At 40.2% G+C, this 19,223-nt stretch overlaps 1 protein-coding gene and 1 pseudogene across 1 annotated transcript in view; one reads left to right on the top strand and one right to left on the bottom strand.

Annotated features, from left to right (window-relative positions):
• The window catches only part of LOC129761772 (neurogenic locus Notch protein), a 236,508-nt gene that overhangs the window by 192,002 nt on the left and 25,283 nt on the right, over positions 1 to 19,223 (top strand). Inside the window, exons 6-7 of the mRNA XM_055759535.1 lie at positions 13,615 to 14,127; positions 14,196 to 14,378. Coding sequence (XP_055615510.1) covers positions 13,615 to 14,127; positions 14,196 to 14,378 — 696 coding nt within the window. The remainder of the gene's footprint in view (positions 1 to 13,614; positions 14,128 to 14,195; positions 14,379 to 19,223) is intronic.
• On the bottom strand, positions 7,825 to 8,032 carry LOC129763741 (U4 spliceosomal RNA; annotated as a pseudogene).

The raw sequence follows: 19,223 nt of genomic DNA, 5'->3' as shown, positions 1-19,223 counted from the left end.
CATTGCAATCCATGGGAAGGACCAAAAAATAGCGGACCAGTTGAAACGTTCGAAAGCCATAAAAATACGGTACCGGTTGCAGTTATTTTAATTTTATTAATTTTATTGCGATTTAAAACTTATTTCGGACTTTGTTTTCCTCTTCTTTTGTATTGCGCGTTGTGCCATAGTACATGTGTATGGAAACAAGTTTCGGTGCTCCACAACAGTACCCGTGATTTAACCACACGAATGCGATGTTGCGTTGGAGCTGTTGACCTGAAGAGCGCTGCGGCTTATTCCGTTCGCGTTGCGCGGTTTGCGCAACCATCGGTTGCGCTTTTGCTTGTTGTTTTGGGTATGTGTGGCCACAATGACCCGCGTCGTCTTATATTTTGACCAGCCAGCCTCGAATGCAATTTCTTCGTACTCCGCGCGTATATAAATTACGCTAACGACTTGTTTTCCCAAATAATCCCTCGGAGATTATTTACGATCCGCGTGAGACGGGAAGAATTGGTCAATCTGCTGCTGCCCGGCTGTGGGATAATAAACTGACAAGTGTAATGATCCCTGGTTTTATGTCTCATGAGGGTGGACAAATTTCACCGATACCCGGTTCTTCAAACATTTCCGCGAAATATAAAGCACGGGGAACGTGCGAGGAATTGCGAGCTACTAAAATTCATTGACCATCGTGAATCGCGAAAGGAACTCAAATGCCTGTGACATAAAACGTCCCCTGTACTCGAACTTGGTTTTATGTTGCTTCCATTCATGAAATTGATAGTGCGCACCCCGCCCGGGGTATTCTAATTCCGACGACCACCAGAATGATGATCTTGTGAGAAACTGATGAATGGATTACTATCTTTTTTTCGGTCTTTTTTCTTCTTGCGTCCGCGAACACGCTGATCACGATCTGTTTTTTTGTTGGCTCACAGGTCTCCGCGGAGATTGCGCGCGGAGATTATTTGTGTTGCAATGCGCCGAACAGAGAAATGCACATGCGTCACTCTGCTGCATGTCTGCATGCTTTTCGACGCTGCCTCGGTTCAACTCCTAATTAGAACATATTATATTCATTATTATTGATTTTTTTTGCACAGAGCGTTCAAATACATAGGTCCAACAAGACCTCGAGAACAAAAAGCGTTTCTTGCGAAACACAGCTATGTAGATTCCTGGACGGCTCATATAACTAAAGGCCTTCCGGAGTGTGAATAACGCAACAAAACAGTAGCGTTCCGCAACCTCGTTGCGGATGAGAGAGGGTAGCAGGGTTGGTGTGATCACTTTACAACAGTAGTACCCGGTACACGGGTATGAATGAACTCAGAACGCTCGTCCGTTCAACGGCAATCAACAAAAATTAACTCGAATCACATTAAAAATTCCAACAAGCATCTGTGAGACTAGAAGTAGACTCTTAAGAGCCTCCTAGTATTTGGACAGCATTTTAATTGATGTGGAATGGAATCACGTCGTCGGCCATTGTGTGGCGCACGGTGTGGCCGGTTTTATTTACCGCGTCTAGGGAAACCCGACGATCCACTACCCACATGCGCGCAGACATGTGTCGGATTAACTAATTTAAAGTGCATCAAAGCTGCTTAATCTCTTCTGCCAATGTTTGCATTTCCTCGTGTGTTCCAATGAATCTCTTCATCCTCATTGCGCGTTGCTACCGCACCTAGTGATCCCCGATAATCGTTCGATTAATCGATTAATCGAATACTTCCTACAGAAATCGATTATTAATCGAACGAATACTGCGCAACCAATAATCGAAGCGAACGAATAATTTACGTCGATTAATCGATACAAACCCAGAGAAGAAAAACGTTATCTTTGACGCTCCCCTAAACTGGTAAATGAAGCCCAATGCCGTCAACGCGAATTGAGCTTTGTTTACAAGTTTAGGTAAGAGTAAGAGATAATACAGTAGAACCTCGATTTTCCGCAAGCGGATGATCCGCGACTACGAGTTCCTTAGTAAATCTATAAACCTTCCCGAAATTTGTCAGTGAGTGGTAGACTCATGCTCTTTTGTTTTGGTCATGGCTTTCACATTATCTGATCACTGATGTACACGACCATACAGATGGATAGTTCAATATTTTCTGTATTGATAAAACATGGTTTTCATGCTAAAAATATCTTTTTTCAATGCTTGCACCTCACGTTTAGCCCTTTATTGCGTTATCCGCGATTTTCGTTATACGCGGTGATCTAGCCCGACTATTCCGCGGATAATCGGGGTTCTACTGTAATTGATTTTCAGGCAGAATGAACACTTTTTTGATTCCAGAATGCTTTCTCGCAAATGAGAAAATCAGTCTAACAAATTATTTCTCTCAGTGTGACGATTAATCGATTAATCGATTATTTGAGGCGAGTAATAACAAACTGATGAAAAGTATTCGATTAGCTGATGAACGATTAATTTCAAAAATCGGGGATCACTAACCGCACCTACCCATCATCTCCTTGGTGGTGTATGAGAGAAGATGATGAAAACGCCGAGAGAGGGAGAAAGAAAACAATACTTGCAGTAATGATACCAACACACACACACAGACACAGAATAAACATTACTTCCCAAGAGCCTGGCAATCATCATGGATGAACAAAGAGAAGCTCCAAATTTGGAAGTGCTACCAAATCTACACACTTTGTTGGCATTCATCTTGTTGAAAATGTTGGGCTTTGTGAGACTACTCTCAAAACCTTTCATAGTAACTCATTTACTGAGAATAAGGAGTCAGTGTGCGAATATTTATGAAAGCTGTGAGCCGTTTAGTAGAAAACATATTTCAACTATTTCCAATGCATAATACTTAACTGTAGTACAAATAGTTATTGTTTAATAATTTATCAAAGTTTGATGTGTAAATAGCCATCAAGTAACAATCCAGGAATATCTCATGCTTAGCCTTATACAGAACTAATAAAAGATTAAATATTTGATATAATGATTCTTCTATGATGAGTCATTATTGTTTTTGAACATCAAAAAAGTTTTTTCATGGGAATTTCAACATTTTCCAGATAATCTCTTATTTACGCCGAAGGAGGATGAGAATGGGTCAAGCATAAAATTGACGCTATACAACTGAGCTGCATTGTACATGCAAAAATACATCAATACACTCACAATTGATAGCAATCCTTCAAATGCAACTTCATGTGGTTTTTTTTCGGACCTATGAAGAGGAATTGGAGGCAAATTCTTCGCACGTATAAGGAGACAAGCGTTTCCTCAGCGACAATTTTGCCACATTTTCCAGGATTTCTGATGCTGCTAATTGAAAGCCTTACAAATAATCAAAAGTACAAATTGATTTCGGGATTCAAGAAAAGTGGCATTTATTCGATAACTGTGAAGAGCTAATAAGGAGCATCTCACATGTTTCACCAGATAAAAAAGAGAACAGTTTCATGGAATTCCTCAGTTCGAAACGATAGGTAGTTGTTGAGGGTGGTACACGAAAGCGACAAAAGAAATTTTATATCCCTCCAGGAACCAACATTACGACAGAAGACATAAGACATCGTCGACTGCAGAATTAAGAAAAATTTCCATATGTCATCATTTCCATCGCACCTCTAGGTGGACTATGTCACAGTATTTCCGAAACTCAAATAATCATTCAAGACACACACATTCTGTCAAGTTATTTTGAACTTATTGAGAACTCAACTCAGTTCAGAAATTGCTCGAAAATAATTATTCGGGTACATATTTACATAAACAGAAGTGCTTTCCACTATAATTTAAGATAGTTATCCAACAAACAATTCGAAAACTTCCTGCTTTGACCCATTCTCACCCCCCAATGACGGTAATGCAATTCAAAAAAATCGTATGTTTTGAAACTAAGTACATATACTTATTCTATAGTTCAGTTGGCCATTTTTAATTTCACTATTTTCAATCAAGTCAAAAACTGGGCTTGTAAAAATAAACGAATTATAAAAAAAACAAAAGCATCAAAATCAGTAGTTTTAAAATTTTAATAATCAATGTTACCTTGCCGTCTTGATTAATTATTTGTCGATATTTTCCTATGCTTCTAGTATCACAGTCTGGAGATCATCTGCAGTAGACTCATCCCAGCGCTACGTGACAACGTTTTGACTCACTACAAACGCCGTTTTTTACGTTTTCATGTATAAACCATACGCTTTCCAAAAAACTAGAAGTGGGTTATATCTTTGATATAACCGCAAGCTGGACGTAGGACTAACGTTGACTTAACAAGCATATAAATCTTAGACGTTTCATCTTTCGAATAAAGTGATTATCATACCACTTCGCTTAGCTGGAAAAGAATTATTAACATTCAAAGAGGGAATCGATTCCTCCTCGGAAATATCCAGCGCAAATAATACCCACTCCCCAAACCCCGACAATTGGAATCATCGTTGGTCCGGAGCAGGATTATTAACGATTGAGAAGGAATGGATTTCTCCTCGGAATTACACAGCGAAAATAAAACCCCCTTCGCAACAATTCCAACTTCCCAATAACGACGATCGATTGCAGCATTCGTAAACAAATAATTTTATAACGCTGCTTTTATAAATGTGATTTCTTCGATATGTAATATAAAACCACTTTGATCAGATCCACTACATCGTATCATACCATATCAAATCCATAGTCAATCCGAGTACAATAGTACTCGCTGCTTGCATCTAATTTTCTATGCCAATTTTCCCTGGCTCCATGGTTTTGAAGTCTGTGTTAGGGAAACATTCCAATTTCCAGATACGCAAGCGAGTACAAAAGTATCCACTGCTTACATCTATTTTGCAATGCCGATTTCCCCTGGCTCCATGGTTTTGAAGTTTGTGTTAGGGAAACATCCATCCATTCCAGCGATCGTATCTCAATCGTTGCGCAATTATAACTGAGTGGATTTCCGAGCGGCACTCGCTTATATGCCGATTGGTGTGATTTCAATAGCCTGTTTTGAAAGCAATTTTAGGTCTATTGAAACAATTTTTTGGATCAAAAAGCAACAAGCATATAACGCGTAGACATTTTATCTTTCGAATGAAGTGTTTATCATACAATTTCGTTCAGCTGTTTAGGAGCTATTAACGCTCAAAATCTCGTTCTCCTGCGTAACGCTTTCGTTTTCGAAAGTTTGAACTTACACCCCAGTATAGAAAAGAAAGACGTAGTCCTACGTCAAAAGTAAACAGTTTCATAGTCAAAATGAAAAAAAAATACAAAAATCATCAGTGGGAAAATATTTCATAATTACCTGATTTGTTGCGATTTCCGACTGTTAATGTTGCATTTTCAGTTCTTTTTCAAAACAATAGATGAAATTTGATTCCAGTTTTTCAAAAAACCTACGAGAGTTTGCATTCTGTGACATGACAATACGTTCTGCACAAAAAACAGTATCTACAAAGCGTTGTCGCGTCACATAATCAATAGAGGGTATTAAATATGAATTTTTCCGCATTGTAACAAGCTATATACTAACTTTGAAGCTAGTTATTATTCTGAATATAAAATTTGTCATCATTCTCTTCTGAAATTTTATGTTTCTCTTCAATGGTTTAACCATAATTATTCACACTCCAAGATGGGAATGGGACTTGGAACTCGTTGACGAATTATGCGTTAGTTTTAGACAAACGTAATAAAAATAAACTTTTAATCAATTTCAATTGAAATGATTGATTATCGTTTCATTCGAGAGCAACAACGGGATATTAGAAAACTATAGAATCTATATTATGATCTCACTTATGTTATAACTAGTGTTTATTTACATGTAAATGTATATTTACGTTATACATTTTCCCTTAACACTTGATAAATAATTTGGATTTCTGGTACTTAATCTCATGGAATGAGTCAGTATCATATTGCTTTCTCTGAGTGTAAATCCTTCGAACTGGGATCCCTCAAAAATTTTCCGCTGTGGTCAAACCGAGCTATTGAGCTTTCTGTGATAGTCCTAATAGACCCTTTTCTATTTTTTGATTTACCACAACCTTCTTTACCACGCTTCATTTGGAGTAAGATGGACTGATTATCTTCGCGTGATATTAAGTTTATTGCATTCGCGGTAGAATATTCAATTCCGAAGCCTGATTGTTCTGGAATTGAAATTGAATTTCCTGATGATGAGCTCCAGCAATCGCTCCTTCACACACAACTCAAAACATTTTCTTGCAAACCCAACATACTTATGGGTATATGTGTTTGTGGTATTTTTCACTCGGGATCGGTATTACAAGCGACTCTCTCTTATATTCCAAAACTACACCGCATGAAAGACGTTCGTTGACAATTTCCAACCCCATTCCGTTCATCGCTAACGACCCATCTTGTAATACCTGTGTTGATATATTTCCGACACTTGTTGTTGGCTTCAAATCCTGAAGTATGACAATGAGTTCTTAATTTTCCACCAACGATAAATCACTCAAATGCGTTTCGCCTTTCGTCATCGACTGAACACAGATTGGCAATGTTTATCGATTGAACGTTTCACATAAAATAATGATCCTGCAGAAGTCATTTCCCCTAGTGACATTCGTTTGTAGTTACATGCTACGAATCATGACACAAACGAGAACGAGAGAATTCTGCTTTGGTTAGCACTTGACGAGACACAACCATACGAACTAAAACGTCATGATCACTTTCGGTGCTGTGAGTGTATATTCTTTTGACGTAGGACCTACGCCATTCATTTCTGCACTGGGGTATAAATTAAAAGTTTCGAAAAGCGTTAATATCTCTTTGCCGGCTGAACAAAGTGGTATGATAATAACATCTTTCCAAAGATAAAATATCTAAGAGTTATATGCTTGCTTGTTATTGGCCCAAAAACTTAGTTCAATAGTTTAGAAATTGATTTGAAGATAGGCTACTGGAATCACACAGAAAAATACACAAAATACACAAATACACTATCGACAACTTACTGTAGCAAAGGAGCATGCTTGATGAACCTCCTCCTTGTAACAGGTGTATTCATAGGCTATATTTGCGCTACATTTTCATTTTTCATTCTTATATGACTTATATGCAGCCATTCCATGCAAAATCGATATAGTGGTTCTCAGATTTTCGTCAAAAGTGGTAGTTTTGTTCTTTATCGCAAATTATCTTTATCGCGTTGACGGGAGGCGTTTTTTCCGTTTTTGAGTTGTGATTTTTCAAAGTTAACCGATGGTCCAAAAATCATTTTTTCCTATTTTTCCACTACAAAAAATCATAACTTTTGATCTACTGGACCGATTCAGATGATCGACATATCAAATTAAAGCCAATGAGCTAGTCTTGTTTGAAAAAAATATTACATTCTGAATAAAAATGGATTTTGTTTTCATAATTATTGATTATATTTGTTTTTTATAGCTTATATCGTTTCGGGACCAAGAGCATGTTTTTTTTATATTTTTTCCTGAAAGCTAAAGTTTTTTCACAAAATATATCCGAATAACAGAGAGGTGTTTTTTTTCGTTTTTAAGTTATGATTTTCAAAAGTTAACATGTTTTCAGTTTTCGTTCAATATTTCTATGTGACTAGACTGGATGTATGTGACTATAATTCAAATTATTGGCAAGTGTGTTATTTGTTCAAAAAGGCTAGCTAAAATGCTTTAATTTGACATGCCAATCGTCTGAATCGCTCCAGTAGTTCAAAAGTAATACATTTTTGACAAAAGTCATTTTTGGAAAAAAAAAAAAAAAAAAAAAAGGGAGAAATTATTTTTTGGACCATCGGGTAACTTTGAAAAATCAACTCAAAAACGAAAAGAAACGCCTCCCTGATTTCGAGATATGTTATGTGAAAAATACTCGGCTTTCCAGAAAAAATATAAAAAAATATAGCGCCTTTGGTCCCGAGACCATGAAAACTATAAAAAACTATGGATGGGTTATACCTATGATATAACCGCAAGGTTGACGTAGGACTGCCGTTGGCTTAGTAATCATTTGTGTTTTTTCAATTAGCAATAATCGCACCTCGGATGTTCCTCATTGGGTACGATATCGCCGCTGCGCAGAGCTATCTTTCGCATGTATTGATTAAACTAGTGAATGAATGAAACAATTTACGAATTTAATTGCAAACAAATTCTAATTTAGGTCAATTCATGCATAATGGTACTGGTTATCGCAGCAAATAGTTATCAACATTTTGCCTAATCATCAAACGGTATGCTCGAAGGTTCAGTGAGCCAGTGACATTAAGGGATATGCAGTCTTGAATAACCGAGCCAAAGCGTTGCATTTGTACCCGCTTTTGTAGACCGTGTTAGCAAAACCATTTCCGAAGTGTAAAAATACATGGGAGTATAAAAGTACTGCCAAGATCTGCAATGCCGATTTTCCCAACTTATTGGTTTCGGAATCTGTGTTGGGAAAACACATTCCGGTTTGCAAACAAAGTATAGTAGAGTACAAAAGTACTCGCAGCTTGCATCTCATTTGCAATGCCAATTTACCCACGCTTCATGGTTTTGAAATCCGTGTTAGGGATACATTCCGATTTGAAGAAACGCAAACGAGTCCAACATTACCCGTTGATTGCATCTCATTTGCAATGCCAGTTTCCCCAGGCTCCATGGTTTCGAAGTCTGTGTAGGGAAAAATTCCGATTTGCAGAAATGCAAACGAGTACAAAACTACCCGCTTCTTCTTCTTCTTCAATGGCACTAACGTTCCTAGAGGAACTTCGCCGTCTCAACGTAGTATTACTTGCGTCATTTTTATTAGTACTTAGTTGAGATTTCTATGCCAAATATCCCGCCTTGCAATGCATTCTGAGTGGCAAGCTCTATAGAATACGCGTGATCACAGTGCAAGTCGGAGGAAATTTCTTTGACGAAAAATTCCCCCGACCAGAACGGGAATTGAACCCGAACACCCGGCATGTTAGTTATGACGCTAACCACTCGGCCACGGGAGCACTAAAACTACTACCCGCTGCTTGTTTCTATTTTGCAAGGCCGATTTCCCCAGGCGCCATGTTTTTGAAGTCTGTGTAAGGGAAACATTCCGATTTGCAAAAGCGTAAACGAGTCCAACATTACCCGTTGATTGCATCTCATTTGCAATGCCAGTTTCTCCAGGCTCCATGGTTTCGAAGTCTGTGTAGGGAAAAATTCCGATTTGCAGAAATGCAAACGAGTACAAAACTACCCGCTTCTTCTTCTTCTTCAATGGCACTAACGTTCCTAGAGGAACTTCGCCGTCTCAACGTAGTATTACTTGCGTCATTTTTATTAGTACTTAGTTGAGATTTCTATGCCAAATATCACGCCTTGCAATGCATTCTGAGTGGCAAGCTCTATAGAATACGCGTGATCACAGTGCAAGTCGGAGGAAATTTCTTTGACGAAAAATTCCCCCGACCAGAACGGGAATCGAACCCGAACACCCGGCATGTTAGTTATGACGCTAACCACTCGGCCACGGGAGCACTAAAACTACTACCCGCTGCTTGTATCTATTTTGCAAGGCCGATTTCCCCAGGCGCCATGGTTTTGAAGTCTGTGTAAGGGAAACATTCCGATTTGCAAAAGCGCAAACGAGTACAAAAGTACCCGTTGATTGCATCTCATTTGCAATGCCAGTTTCCCCAGGCTCCATGGTTTTGAAGTCTGTGATATGGAAACATTCCGATTTGCAGAAATGCAAACGAGTACAAAAGTACCCGGTGCTTGTATCTATTTTGCAATGCCGATTTCCCCTGGCTCCATGGTTTTGAAGTCCGTGTTAGGGAAACATCCATTCATTCCACCGATGGTATCTCGATCATTGCGCAATCATAACTGAGTGGATTTCCGAGCGACACTCGCTTTTATACCGATTGGTGTGGTTTCAATAGCCTGTTTTGATAGCAATTTTGAGGCTATTGAAACAAGTTTTTGGATCAAAAAGTAACAAGTATAGAGCGCGTAGACATTTTATCTTTCGAATGAAGTGTTTATCATACCATTTCGTTCAGTTGTTTAGGAGCTATTAACGCTCAAAATCTCGGTCTCCGGCGTAACGCTTTCGTTTTCGAAACTTTGATTTTACACCCCGGAATAGAAATGAAAGACGTAGTCCTACGTCAAAACGAATACAATCAATAATGACAAAACCAAAACCAGGACTTTTTCGGGCGCAGCATTTTTTTTAAAGAATGACTAGCTGATTAGCTTTAGTTTGATATGTCGACCGTTTAAATCGGTTCAGTAGTTCACAAGTTATGAATTTTTGAAAAAATTCATTTTGGGAAAAAGGGGAAAAGGTCGATATTTCGGATCACCCTATAATGAAAATGGGCACAATAACAAAAAAAAATACGGGTTTAATGTTTTGCTATAAAGAAAAAACTACCACTTTTCACGAAAATCTGAGAACCACTATATCGGTTTACCATCGAATGGCTGTATGACAAGTTGCATCCCTATTTTTCCGCTCGAATTATTGACGTAGGACTACGTCTTTCATTCCTGTACTAGGCTGTAAGTTTAAAGTTTCGATAACGAGAGCGTTAATACCTATTTATCGGCCGAACGAATTGATATGATCAACTCTTCATTCGAAAGATAAGAGGTCTACTAGTGATTTTTGTTACATACGTTCCCAAAAACTTCTTTCAATAACTCAAAAAATGCGATTTCCCTAATTAAACTTTTTCATGACAAAATGCTTCAAATTGTCCTTTTGCTCCGAAAGCACTTTTTTCCTTTCGGCCTATTGCGAATTTCTTATCCAAAACAAAATTAAAACGATGAAGCAGATAATGCTCAAATACAAATGAACACTACAGAAAAGCGCAAGCAAATAGCAACCGGAATTGAACGGTCGGATGAAGACAGTTCAAGAAGGAAATTGACGATAAAAAATTCTGCACGTTGGTCCCAAATGGTTTTGATGAAATATACAAATATATATGATTGACAAGAGCATTTTTCATAACGCTATAAGAATTTTATCGGTAGATCTCAGTACAATACCCGAAGAACTTTGTGGTATTGCCTGCGATATTCTACTTTTTCGTGTCCAAACAACACATCTCGAATATATCTCGAGTGGCATGTTCAGCAATAAACGTATGTCAGTGCAAGCCGAACTTCTCCTAGCTCCTATAATTTATTCCGAAGTTTTTTCAAACAAAACTCAAAGCTCGCAGCGAGAGACGCTGTTTCCAAATGATCATAAACTTAGAAAAGCCAGCGAAAGCAACCGATATCGGATAGTCGATTTCTGGCAGAGAAAAGGCGTAGAACTTGCAGGTTTTCTTTTGACAGCGCCAATTAGTCAAACATGCTTTTAGTGTACAGCACTTGATCGCTAACTAGGCTGGAAAGGCAATCCAGTTATCGAATTCCGCTCGCTAACTGGACTGACTCGAGCGGCAAATAAAACTTAGGAGAACTTAAATGAACAATTTACATAATTTTTCTACTTAAACTCATTTTGAATTTTGGTTTTTGGTTATGAGCGATTTTTATACGCTTATCACTCTTGTTTCGGCACTATTTCGACAACTGAATAGGAAAAAGCTAAACTAGTTAGCCAAACATTTTCTCCATATAGTAGCATTTTTCTTCGTTCCTCAAACTGAACAAAATCGACCAATGCTTTTATGAATGCACTGTGTATGTTTCCCTATACTATAGTCTACAATATACATGTGAAGATAGAGAACTATATGAGTAGGTTTTTTTACCAAAATAATGAAAATACCAACTTGAAACATTCTCGAAAAATCGTTTGCTTACACACCACTTTTTTTTGATAAAATTATTACGATTCGTTTAACATAGAATGCGGAGATTTGGTTTTGTTCAAAAAAGTATGGAAAAGAACGTGCAACGAAAAGTAAAAATAATTCCTATAAACAAACGGATACGATAGCTCATCGAACTGACTGCACTGTTGTGTCATTGCTGATGTTCCCAAACCACAACCACTTGTACGCGATCGTTAAAAATAAAACAGCAACACGTGTATTTTTCTCACCCCGCTCGATGGCTCTTCGGTATATGGTATTGGTGGGGTTCTAAAATCACCGTCCGTCAGCCAATGTTGTTCAATACGGTTGTGTCGGTTGTGTCAAGTTGTTCTTGATAGGTGAAACAATATGTCACGATCAATGATCATTATTTTATAAATTGACCATTGTCAGTTAGTAACCACTGCAATTTTTAACCCTATCGCACCCAGAGATTCCTTTTATTCCAGCATCTCGGGTGTGACTGTGTGCATTTAGTGATCCCCGATAATCGTTCGATTAATCGATTAATCGAATACTTCTTAAAGAAATCGATTATTAATCGAACGAATACTGCGCAACCAATAATCGATGCGAACGAATAATTTACGTCGATTAATCGATCCAAACCCAAAGAAAAAAAAACCTACGGTCGCTGCAGTTTTATCCTGAAATTCAATCATTATCTTTGACGCTCTAAACTCGTGAACGAAGCTCACGAAACACACAAGCTCGTCAACGCGAATTGACCTTCGTTTACGAGTTTAGGGGAGCGTGAAAAATAATAATTGATTTTCAGGCGGAATGAACACTTTTTTGATTCCAGATGGGTTTCTAACAAATGAGAAATATTAGTCTAACGAACTATTTCTCTCAGTGTGACGATTAATCGATTAATCGATTATTTGGAGCGATTAATCGTATCGAATACTAAACTGCTAAAAAGTATTCGATTAGCTGATGAACGATTAATTTCAAAAATCGGGGATCACTATGTGCATTTCGCTTGACCATGTGACACGAGAAGATCGCGGCGCAAACCCAGAGAGAAAGATGTCATGCAGTCGAATTAGACTGTGCTTTTGGCGTGGCATGCTATGTATGCCATAATACTGCCGAACCACCACGAGCCACGGACTCGATGGTGTTAGCCCGAAAGAGACGGATCGCCGAGAGAGTGAGGGAGCAGGCAAGAATCGAGACTTCCTCTATAAACAGATATGAAACCGTGGGAAACTGTACAAGCGCAAAAGCGCATACATATTCGTACGGTTCGCCGAAACAACAATCTTTCCGAAGGGGGGTTTGTGGTCGAAACGGGGTGAGATTGGAAGCGCTCGAAGTGGGGATCGCGAAAAAAACACCGCAAGACGACGACGATGATGTCGACAACAGCTCGATCGCTTTTTATGCTCACTCTCTCTCTGTCCTCACTCTCCCTCTGTCCTCTGTCTCTCTGTCCCATGTGGACGCGGTGGTGTCGTGTATGTAGGCATACACACAAAGAGAAAAGCGCAACAAAGGGATAGAGAAAAGACCTTCGGATGTTGGAAGAGGGAATCCATGTGTGTTGGGTCTGTCTGTAATGTGAAGCAGGTCCAGAAAAACATTCGAAAGGGTTAGGGGAGAATCGAAGGGGGATGATGTTGCATTAGTCACACCCACACAGTGGACAGCGACTTGGGATCGATGGGGTCAAACCGAACAATGTCCGATGTTGAACCGTTCGCCACCGAATGTTGGCTTTCGCACCTTCAAAACGTAAGACCGAGAACAGGTGTCAGAGAATTTAAAGAGCGCGCCCGTATTGTCATCGTTGAACTGTTTGCATGTATAACCTTATTCTTATGCGCTTCCTTTTTGTTTCCTCTATTCGCAGGTTTTCAGGGAAAAAATTGCGAAGAGAATGTCGATGACTGCCCGGGTAATATGTGTCAAAACGGTGGCACCTGCGTTGACGGGGTCAACGCGTATCACTGCAAGTGTCCGCCGAGCTTTACCGGAGAGTACTGCGAGACGGACGTGGACGAGTGTGTTCAGCAGCCAACGATCTGCAAAAATGGGGCCACCTGTACGAACACCCACGGTGGCTACAATTGCATCTGTGTGAACGGTTGGAATGGGCCGGACTGCAGCAACAATATCGACGATTGTGTCGATGCGGCTTGCTTCAACGGGGCAACCTGTATCGACGGGGTGGGAAGCTTCTACTGTCGCTGTACGCCCGGCAAGACGGGACTGCTGTGTCACTTGGATGATGCGTGCACCTCGAATCCCTGTCATGCGGATGCCATCTGTGATACCAGCCCGATCAACGGGTCGTTCACCTGTTCCTGTGCGATGGGATACAAGGGTATCGATTGTTCCGAGGATATCGACGAGTGTGACCAAGGTAAGATCGGTAGAGAACCCACGTTAGATGATTTGTGTAATGCAATTCTTCCTTCCTCCCAATCACAGGCTCTCCCTGCGAACATAACGGTATCTGTGTCAACACGCCCGGTTCGTTCGCCTGCAACTGCACCCAAGGGTTCACAGGACCCCGATGCGAAACCAATGTGAACGAGTGCGAGTCCCATCCATGTCAGAACGAGGGCAGCTGTCTCGATGATCCGGGTACCTTCCGCTGCGTTTGCATGCCAGGTAAGTGGCGCCCTCCTTGTATATACACACAGACACACAAACAGAAAAGTTAGAGTCGAAGTCGAAGATAGAGGGCGAAGAAGAAAAATCGCCTTTTTCCCCCAAAAGGTCAAGCCGGTAAATCATTTGCTTATTGTGTTTTGCTGTTATGCGCTCACATAAGCCAACTCGCAGGCGCGCGCTCGCGTAGTTCAATTTCCGAGAGTTACAGATAATCAAGTTTGGGGTGATTTATTGAGTGGTTGTAAAATGTGCAATCCATTAGAAAGCACATGAACCACAAGTGCGCGTGCAATGGTTATAGGGGAACTTAGGGTAAGACTGACATGGCGTGGGTGAAACGGCACACCATAAAAAATCATGAAAAACGCAAGATTTTTCTGTTCTTACAACTTTCTTACCATTACATGTATTTTAGCATCTCAAACCTCGTCTAGCTTTATAAAATAGTTATATTGTTTGTTGTCTAGGCATTCAAAATCCAATTATTTTGTTTACAAACGTATTTCTATGTGCCGCTGTTCACAAACGTGCTGCCAGACTTTTGGCCTTCATATTTATGAGTTTTTGTTTTGATTCTATAGTTTTTAATATTCTTAATGATGGATGGTAGCTCATATATTGAGAAAATTGAATGATTCCTTGCAACATCCTAGGCATTCTTCGATTCTTTCAATAACATTACCTAAGAAGTTTTTTGTATCGCTCTTCAGTTTTTTTTCCAAAGAGCATTTATTTTGTCTTAATTTTCTTCCGCAAACATGTGCATGATAACATCATCTTTATGTATAGTCTACTATGGAGCAATTTCACGCAAAATTAATTGGTCACTGCCTCGATGTTCTCCTATATTGGGTTCCAAATTTTGTACAAACGCTCGTGACTACCCTAATTACAGTTTTCACTGTAATACTTTAATAGCGACTGATTTGCCATTGATCTTTTTTGTGTGTAAAATAGCTCGAAAACAAGCTGTTCGTCCAAAATACGATATTTGGGTGTTTGTTTTTGAAAAATTAATCAACTTTCTAGGAACATGAAATTTACATTCTCAGAAAACATTGATATTAGTTTTTAAGAATTTATGTCAATAGTTTTTGAATGATACAGTCAATCGATTCCACCCGAAATTAGATGCAAAAAACTGTATAAATATTATTATTTTATGACTAGTTGACTCAAGATACAACATATTCTATATGGTAAAAGTAACGTTTTTGACATTTTTACACGATTTCGGCAACTTGATAATAACTTCCACTGCAGTTGGATTGTTTATTTGTAAATAACAAATAAATCCTCCCAAGACACCAAAACATTCCGGTTAACATGCAACCGAATTTGCGTACGTATACATTCTTAAAAAAAACTTCTAGGAGGTTGCCTCCAGCACACGACCGCATTTTTGACGTAGGATTACGAGCTGTTTTAATTCAATTCGCTTGTTTATCACCTCGGATATTATTTCAGAATGTATTTATATTATCATCGAATGTTATTCCAGAATGTATTCTAGAATTAACTCTAGAATTAATGTTTTACACATTTTGCGTGGTTCCGTAGAATCAACTGAATCTAAGCACTAAGTATGCAACACTAATGGTTTCCTCTTCGTTGTATCACAGCTATAACAGCGGATGCGGGGGTGTTTTTCATAATTAACACACACTCTTTCACATGCGATTATACATTATTTCCACCATCCATCCAAAAATGCTGTGTTTGATATCTCCATGATTGAAGATTGTTAACTTCTCGCTGGATGGAGTGAAACTGTGTGATAGAAGAGAGAGATTGTCTTGAATTATAGAGGCTTCAAACCTTTTCAGTTCATTCATCTCAAGCCTTGAAAGAGGCCTATGGGAGGATCTTAAAATTCAGAAATACTAATTTGAACGTCATCATCACCGCCGCCGACTGGTACGCTAATGAATCGTGGATGATGTAATAGAAATCGCAGCTTTTACGCTTTGGGCCGTGTCAATAAGCTACCATCGAGCGAAGCTTAAATTGCAATATTTTCTCTCTCCTCACGTTGTCCGCTCACATGCTGTAGTGTATGAATTTACGTGCGACTGAGTTTTATTGACTGCGGGGGGTTGATAAGCACAAAAATGGGCAGATATAAATGATTGAAAATATGAATTTTAATCAATTTAAATTTTGTTTAAGCAATTGTTTTGTATAGCGTATCAAACAAGTCTTGAGAACTACCGATGGTATGCGAATCAAGAATTATCTAGAAGAAACGCTTCGAACGCTTCGTTCGATATTCTGATCCGTTGTTGTGGTGCATTTTGGACACGCATATGGGCATCTTATCTCGCTTATTGAAGAATGGTGTAATATGAATGCGTTTGGAATTCTCGTTAGTTTCGTTGGTTTTCCTATTCAATTCATTACAAAGAAATAGAACGTGGCTACATTGTGGATGTGAAATATGTAGTAAAAACACATGTTTCACCCTGTTGTTGCTTGAGATGGGCGTCTCACCCAGTCCTCCCCTATAGCGAATATAAAATTTTAAACAGACCTAGTTCTGAAAAATTACTCATTACGTCGGAAATTATGCTCGCTGGGCGCTCGGTGGGAGCTGCTGAAGTCTGCCGGTCTGGGGCGGACAGTGTCGACAGTGCATGAAAAGCTGATGGATCACTTTCGACCCAAGATCAGCCCGATGGATGCGAAAAAAAAGCGATGCACGCGGTAATATCTCCCACCGCACCACGGGCCGAACGTGTTCAGCATAATTAGTATTAATCAATCGAACATCATTGCAGCAGCATGTCAACGAGGGCGCATTCCCAAGTGCTGCTGCTGCTGCTTGATTTGAGACACAAGAGGGAATCGAGGGAACATTGCTTCTGCTGCGACTGTGAAGCCCCAGTTTAAAGAGAGGCGATCGCTAGGAAGGAGGAGGAGGACCACGATCGGGGCAATCGCGGAGGCACGATAACAAGGGAAAGAAAAGAACATAAATATTTCCACTTGATTTTCTTTCTAGATTATGTTTCAAGACGAGTCGCGAGTCGCGAGTGGGTATGGCTTTTTCTCCCAGCTAATCCGGCAGCACAGTATCTCATCTTATTTCATCTCATGCTCATTTAATGCTACCAGTGTCGTCTTCGTCGTCATCGTCGAGTCCAACTTTGTGTAGGCACAGCCTTTCAGAAGCTAATGGGGGGAATGAGCTGCTCTTCTTCTTCTAGGAAAGCGGACACGCGGACAGTGGGAAGCAACAGCAAGTGAGCTCCCCGATAGAACCACATCTGAAACATCTTAGTCATCGGGCACCACTTCTTTTTGTGGCCGTACTCTTTTTCGCCCTGGTGCTATCTGGTCTGGTAGGTATGTGACCATAACTGCACACCGTTAGTTTAGAGCCCCTATCTCCCGGGCGCAACGTGATCTGATAATATGTAGGTTCATTATGAAATACATCATTTCGCTCGCTTGCTCGCTGTCGCGCTGCCCATTTGTCTTCCAAGCTGCACACGGTATCGCATGGCAATGATGACGACGACGGCGGAAGCAAAGGGATTTGATAAGTACAGGTAGCGCAAAACTATGCGCTGACGGCGCTTCTCACGGTGTTGTCATTGGGTAGCCAAAGAATGTTGCTAGAACCTGCGAGCGGTTGGAACATAGGAAGCATAATGTGTCCAAAGTGTCCATGTGTTCAAAGATGAGATCCCAAAATTTGAGATCGGAGCCTGTCCATCGGGATCTGCCCACCCGGAGTGTCCGAAGCACTTGACATCGATTTATCTCGATGTTTCCGAGTTTGTGGGAAGAACTCTCGAGCCCACACTCGACAAACCTCCTAGAAATAAGAGCTCCATTAGGAGAGCGAGAATGATGTATAGGAAGAGGTGGAACTCTTCGTAGCCCTGTCGAGGCTTATTAAAATTTATTCAACACCGTGCAGAGCCCCGCGGTTCAATTTACTCATCGACCGTAGCACCACCTCCCAGAGAAAGGTGATAAAAAGTAAATTCCCCCTCCCGGATCAAACGCAGAACGCGCGCGCGGGTACAGACCAGCGGTGGTAGCGCTCGTGAGACCACCTCCCATGTAAACAAGGTTCCGATTAATTGCTTTGAACTTTCAGTTCCATGTTTTCGCCCAGTGCTGCTGCGCACCGCCGAGTGCTCGTTCGAGGAAGCCCACAGATCTGTTGGAATCAGTTGATTAGTACATGAAAATCTACTACATCTCTTTGCTGCAAAGATCAACTGCGCTGCAGCTGCGCAGCGCAGGTAGATCGGGTTTGTGTTGGACCCATGAGCACTGTGAAGGTTGATGCCCGCGTCCTGCGCCCATAACGTGGACGCCTTCTTCCCGGAGCAAATGGCATTGGGTCGAATATGTTTCGCTCACCCACCTAATTGCGCAGGAACGGCAATTTAGAGTCCTCGAAATAAGGGGGGCCTTTTAAATAGCCAAAGATATGGTGGGGGAAACCCATTCTGAATCCCACATTCTGACAAAAAAAAAAGATTCTGTGGCAGGAGACATCTCCCGTGGCGACGACATTTTATTAAAATTTTACGACCGGGAACAGCATCAAATGTGATACACCCACGCGCACCTCTGAACAAAATCCTTTATCATTCTCTGGTGTGTTCCACCCATAACGCAGGGAGAACAAGATAATATTATTTGATGATGTGTATCCACACTGTGTGTAAATCGTCTCGAAACAGCAACCAAACAGAGAACTTTAAAAGCGAATTAAATCAATAAGCAATATTCGGTCCCAAAATCCGACAGTTGTGCATTTTTCTTTATCGCCTGTCACAAATTTGCTTGTCGCGACGGGCAAGCCTCAGAAACGAGAGAGAG

The sequence above is a fragment of the Toxorhynchites rutilus genome, chromosome 1 (genome assembly GCF_029784135.1).
Source record: "Toxorhynchites rutilus septentrionalis strain SRP chromosome 1, ASM2978413v1, whole genome shotgun sequence".
Taxonomy (NCBI): domain Eukaryota; kingdom Metazoa; phylum Arthropoda; class Insecta; order Diptera; family Culicidae; genus Toxorhynchites; species Toxorhynchites rutilus.
The sequence above is the reverse complement of the archived record's forward strand: the minus strand, read 5'-3'. Positions and strand labels throughout refer to the sequence as shown.